Source organism: Limulus polyphemus, unplaced genomic scaffold, assembly GCF_000517525.1.
Source record: "Limulus polyphemus unplaced genomic scaffold, Limulus_polyphemus-2.1.2 Scaffold3636, whole genome shotgun sequence".
Taxonomy (NCBI): Eukaryota; Metazoa; Arthropoda; class Merostomata; order Xiphosura; family Limulidae; genus Limulus; species Limulus polyphemus.
The window spans coordinates 58,568-65,303 of record NW_013669246.1 but is presented as its reverse complement, the minus strand read 5'-3'; the positions used below and the strand labels follow the sequence as shown (position 1 = coordinate 65,303).

The 6,736-nt window shown below is 32.9% G+C and overlaps 1 protein-coding gene across 1 annotated transcript in view; it reads right to left on the bottom strand.

The window, feature by feature from the left end:
* Nucleotides 1-3,829: 3,829 nt before the first annotated feature.
* The window catches only part of LOC106469736 (transcriptional activator protein Pur-beta-like), a 47,238-nt gene continuing 44,331 nt past the window's right edge, over nt 3,830-6,736 (bottom strand). The window contains exon 7 of the mRNA XM_013930248.2: nt 3,830-4,638. Coding sequence (XP_013785702.1) covers nt 4,510-4,638 — 129 coding nt within the window. The 3' untranslated portion in view covers nt 3,830-4,509. The remainder of the gene's footprint in view (nt 4,639-6,736) is intronic.

Below are 6,736 nucleotides of genomic sequence, written 5' to 3'. Positions count from 1 at the left end.
TGGTCTTCGTTGTATATTATGTAAGTAATACTAAGCCTTTTATACAGATATTTTTGGGAAAGCGAGACTAATTTTCTTATGAAACTTAATCCTTTATTTTTTCAACACAGTTTTAACAATCAACTACACACATTTTCCAACAATATCACACGTAATTTAACTTTAATATTGCCTAATATAAACCCATTCTTTAACCCAGTGTTTTAAAACATACTAAAATCGTATTTCTAACAGATGTTGCAATTACATGGTATTAAGAATACATGATTGGCTATCTGTGCTCTGCTTACCGCAGGTATCGAAACCTGAGTTTTAGCGTTATAAGCCAACAGAGATCTAATATTGTAAAATGGCAAATGAAATACTGGATACTAATAAAACATCTAAGCAAAAAGTGAGAATCAATAAGTTAATTTCTTACAATATTAAATCGTCCATTAATTGTTTTATATTAATTATTCCATAACTAAGCTGAAGTTGTTTTACAGAAACACTAAAATCGTAGGGTGTTTTTTTATCTTGTTGCTTCAAAGTGATACAAAATTAGAAAAAAAATTCTGAAAGTAAAATTATAACTAACCCCTATTTATACATATTACGTTATTTTCTACTCTAGCCTTGTATTTCTTCTATTAATTAACAGGACTTTCTGGAAATACACTTTTTATTTTTTATTAGTGCTGCCATCTAGTGGTAAAGGTTTTCAGTAGACTAATATTTAATTAAACTTTTTGTACAGTTATTGGTTTGTGATATTTTGGTACAACATGCCGTTGGGTATATTACACTCTCATAACATCACAGCACTGATATGTGACTCAATTAATAACATAATTTGGTTTAATAAAACATCGGGCTTTAGTTTCGTAGTTGTTAAGTGCAAACCTGCACAATGGGCTATATGTACTGTGCCCACCATGGGTTTATGGCTTTGTGAGGTTTCAAAGTTACCGCTGCCACTTGGGAGGGGGCTCAAGCTTTAGAGTATAATAAAACAATGCGTTAAATAACCCATATAACCCTTTATTGTAACATGTTATCACTCACTGAATTTTTAACCTTTCTTTTCCCAGTTGTCATAAAAAAGTATTAAAAGTTATGGAGTTTAAAATCTGAAAAATGAAATCAATATTTGTGAAAGTAGTTTCATTATGAGCATTACAGATTGGTTTAATGTTACATTTTTATAAAGTCCTAAAACTAGAAAAGCTTACTTACACCAAATCAACATACCAGATGGGAAAAGTTTTAAATATAGCTGGATGCCCCAAAAACATAAATCTCTCTTCAGTGATAAAGTACTTGGGATTACAAAATATAATTGTGGAGGTAATGTTTACATTATTAATTCTACTTTATATGGTGTTAGCGAAAACAAAGAATCAAAAGTAAAACTTATAATTAATGTAAATTAACTTAAGAATTTTAAGAGACAGAATGTGTAATTTTTAAAGTTGCTTAATAGAACCAAGTATTCAGCATTTGAAAATATATTTATTTATTTGTGTACCAACTATTCAGAAAGGTCTATATGTGTGTTCAAATCCAACAATATCTAAAAGTAAAAATTATCATCAGGCTGAGTGAAAAGTGTAAATACCGCCTTTGGGTAATGCAGAGTAAAAGAAAAACATCATATGTAACCTCACCTTATTCTTTTCGTTATAATGAAATATTAATTATCACTGTAAAGAACCTTAGAATCCAGTGTTATTGGATGTATTTGGTAGATAAGGAATTAATATTTGCTTTTATAGAAAAACTTGCTTTGAAATGTAAGAAAATTTTACTGATACATTATTAACTAAGTTACATATTCATATCAAAATAGTTTTACTGTTGTTGTTTTTTAACAGAAAGAGATAAAGTTCAAGCATCCCGACAGTTCATAAAACTGAGCTAACATCCTTGCACCTATACGTTGTATACTTGATGACAACTGCACCCATTTCTTACCAGGTGTACAACTTTCGTTCATAGTGTTCAAGGAGCAATTGTAAAGTTTGGTTACAGGTTTTGTTCAAAACAACAATGTCAGGTTACCCTTGTATGTTCCTGCAGAGGTCAAAAAATGTTCAGGTTTCCAAAATTATTGGCTGTTATTTAGCTTCAATTCATATCAAAAGACGTGTTTTTTGCATACTATGCACACAAACAACTTGGTTAGGAGTAGCTTATATGCATTTGTTCACGATGATATTATCATAAGGATAGTAAAGTTACATTGTTCCAAATAATTTAATAAACAAAACACCTTGATTATAAAAAATTAACCATTTATTTCACATATCGAACGCAGCTGAATGAATTAGAAAACTTATAACTCACTCTCAGCTCTCTAGTTAAAGCATTACTGACCTATAGGTCACATTAAGAGAGGTTAGTTCAGTTGTGAAAAGTTTTGGAAGTGGCCTGGATATAAACATAACTTGTGTCTTCTATGGTAGGAGCTTAAAACTAAGTTCCTATTAGGTAAACATATTGTGTCTAGTTCACAATGTCTTTCAAACATCGATCATCAGCTAATCATGTGGAAAACATATTATGATGAGCTGAGGAGAATTTCCCCTATATAGAGACTAAGTACCATGAATAAACCAGAATCTAAATTTAAAAAAATCTATACGAACAATATACACAAGTTGGTAAGTTTAACAAAGCAGTCAGTCAGCCTTATGCAAAGTTAATCAAATAGTTACCATTCCTGAATCAGAAAAAAATCAGCTGAACTTGTAGTAGAATATGGAACAAGATTTAATCCCCTAGTAACTAAAGTTGTGTAGTATATTTTAAAAAGTTCTTATATCATTGAAGAATGGGGTAATAGCTAAACCTTTAAGAAAGTAATAAATATAATTAACAACATATTTAACCATTCTTAAACTCAATGCATAAGCCATTTTGAATAAAATTACTGTTTTAATACTGAAACTATCATCTCTGTGTTTATTTTTCTTACATAAACTTATGGTTCTATTTAATATCTTATAGTTCTATTTAATATTTTATGGTTCTATTTAGTTCTATTCAATATTTTATAGTTCTATTTAATATCTTTTTGTAAGGGTGGAGGTTGGGAGTTTAAGTAATAGAATTATTTCAATTCATTTCTACTTTAAGAAATTTAAGGGTAACTGTCTTCCCACAACTGGCTATAGATAGTGAAAGGCAGTAGAAGCTGAGACGTTGTGTGTGTAAGCACTCAGCTTCGTACCCTTATTTGATTGATGATTTTTTTTTTTTTTTCCATGGCCGCTGACTAGATTGGCATTGACATTTGGATATTGTCTGATAGATGGGATATCCCCAACGCATTCGAGTGCTATTACCACAGACGTTATCCGTTATTAACCAGGACCAATAACAGTATTGTGATATTTAATTCATTATTGTTTTATAGTGCTGATTTAATCTCCTATAAACAATTAATGTAATCAATAGTTTGTAAGCTATTATATATATATATATATATATATGATCAATATCAAGAAAAGACTATTTTGTAAATGTCTACATTAATAGGTCATATAATAAGTGTATTTATGGTTGCTTCTATTGTAGATGTATATGGAGTGGTATTATTTAGACTAGAGGTCACACAGCAGTTGTTCTCAACCTTTCTGACTCAGAATCCATTTGTAAACGTTGATGCTCATTCAGAACCCAATAAATACTTTTAGTGCAAAAACACCTAGCTTACTACACATTTTCTAATTAAATAAATAAGTTATTAGCTATTCTCAAAATTTGTTTGTGACCCCTTTCACAAATTCTCGACTTACGTGTTGAAAACTGCTAATAACAGGGACATTTTCTTTTTTAAACCACGGAATTCAGAAATACCTTTATTTAATAAAGGAGCATACTTTTGACAAACATGAACTTACGTGTAATCAATCTAACTGGATGTGCTCTGGGTTTAAACCAGAAATACCCTCAATAACTTAATCTTATGTTTAAGCTGAATGTGCTACTGGTGGAGACTGGAAATACCCTCAAAAACCCAACAAAACTTTTTATTGAGAAACCTGCACTACAACTGCAGCATTCTGTAGGATTAAAAACTGGAGTGGGAGATGACTTGCTTGTAGTTCTGGCAAAAGTTTATACAAAACAATTATAATATTAACATCAAAAGTTTATTATTCAGTCAAATGTACACCTTTCACCATATTTTATGCAGCAACAAATTCCTCCTCCCCCTTGGTTGTAAGGAAGGTGATAAGAAACTCCATCTTGGATACACAACAAATAGAAGACAATCTGCACACTACTGCAAAAAAGCAAGATCAACCAGCCACTCTTCCTACAGTGCAATGGAGCTGCATTAGGTAGAAAACTGATGATGTCAGCAGTTCCTTCCCAAAGAAACTATTGACACCAGGCCACTTCCTTCCCCATCGCATGCACAAATAACAGAGAATCCCACTTTTACGATAGTCAGTATGAGAAGACAACTGACCCAAGCATACAGGTTGGAGAGAGTCATTGCTCTGTTCTTGATCAACCCTACTTTCCACCCTCACTAGGTGGCTCTGTAAGATCTTTCATTTTGTCAATGTATTCAGCAAATATGTCTCGAAAGCGGGACCATGATTTTTCTGGAATGGTGATGGCAGTTCTAAAATTACTTTTCACCTAGAAGATAAAAATTCACGTTTTCTTACTTCCATGTATTCAAAAATTCATTACAACAGTCTTTTAAATATTTCTATTGGAATAAATAATTTAATACATCATTAACGTTCCATTTGTAAACGTTTCTATTCTAGAGTAATAAATGATATCTCTTCTGGGTGAAAATATAGGAGTGCTATAAATACTAAATTAACCTCATTTTAAAAAATTGTATTGTTGAATCTATCAAACTGTAAACAAAATTAACATATTTGACTTTAAAAAAGAAGCAATATTCCACTTCTTTATATTACAAAGTATAGTATAGAGGCTGGTAATTTGGCTTCACAGAATTTTACTTTCAAAGATAGGTTTCAAGTAAATGTTAACCTAACGTGTCAGCGAACTATCAATTCATTCTTCAGCAAAACATTTATTTTAATATTCTTTGATTTATTATTACTAATAGTAGAAGCTGCACAGGTTCACGTAAACTAAAATTTTACTATTAAACTTTTAACATCATTCTTGAGTGCTGAATTTGATGAGAAGTTATTAAGACTTCTAGTGCTTTGAGCACCAAATATGAGAGTAAAGAACAATGGAGTGAAGGTCTTATCAATAATAGTAGAAGTTGCCACTCTCAGAATTGAACAAGTTCACACAAACTAAAATTTTGGTACAAGACTTTAATTATTATACTCTGGCATCAAATTCAGCAGCCGGGAATTTAGTGACGAGTCGGACTGCTAGTGTCTAGAGCATCAAATTTGAGGGTGAAGAGCTGTGGAAAATGAGCATGTAGACAATAAGTCTGAGTTTGAGATTAAACTTTTGGGTATGATTGTGAAGAGTGGTGGGATTACTATCACAGTTTGGACTTAATCCAATGTAGCAGTTAAAGAAGGCACACATGGCATATCACACTGACAAATTCTGGATAATATTGCCCTGCCTGCATTGATGAAATCTCTTGCAGTAAAGATGCCAAATTTTAAGTGTGTGTGTTTTATAGCAAAGCCATATCGGGCTATCTGCTGTGTTCACCAAGGGGAATCAAACCCCTGATTTTATTGTTGTAAATCTACAGACTTGCCACTGTCCCACCAGGGGATTCCATTTTTAAGAAAAATTATTTTGTGGAAAATCTCACAATTTTTTTCTTTTCCAATTTGAATTCCTTATTCAGTATTTATCAGAGCAGCACTCTATAATATTGCTACTAATAAATAATGATAAAACACATCATTGAGGAACCTCTATCACTATAAGATATGGACATAATTATAATAGTCAGCTTTTATTCTAATACTCATTTTTCTTATTTACCTTTTAGTATTTCTGAACAATTATATTAAAAATAAATTATTTATGTCACTAAGAATCATCAGCCACAAGTCACTGACTCCGCTTGTGATACTGAATTACAGTTTCCTCTCTCTTTCTCTAGTTTCACTGCATGACTACTCTCTCTCTCTAGTTCCACTTTGTGTCACTGAATCACTACTCTCTCTCTAGTGCCACTCTGTGTCACTGAATGACTACTCTCTCTCTCTAGTGCCACTCTGTGTCACTGAATCATTACTCTCTCTAGTGCCAATATATGTTACTGAATCACTATTCTCTCTCTAGTGTTACTGAATCACTACTCTCTCTCTAGTGCCACTGAATCACTACTCTCTCTCTCTAGTGTCACTGAATCACTACTCTCTCTCTAGTGCCACTCTGTGTCACTGAATGACTACTCTCTCTCTATTGCCACTCTGTGTCACTGAATCACTACTCTCTCTCTCTCTCTCTAGTGCCACTCTGTGTCACTGAATAACTACTCTCTCTCTCTCTAGTGCCACTCTGTGTCACCGAATCACTACTCTCTCTCTCTCTAGTGCCACTCTGTGTCACCGAATCACTACTCTCTCTCTCTCTCTCTAGTGCCACTCTGTGTCACCGAATCACTACTCTCTCTCTCTCTCTAATGCCACTCTGTGTCACCGAATAACTACTCTCTCTCTCTCTAGTGCCACTCTGTGTCACCGAATCACTACTCTCTCTCTCTCTCTAATGCCACTCTGTGTCACCGAATAACTACTCTCTCTCTCTCTAGTGCCACTCTGTGTCA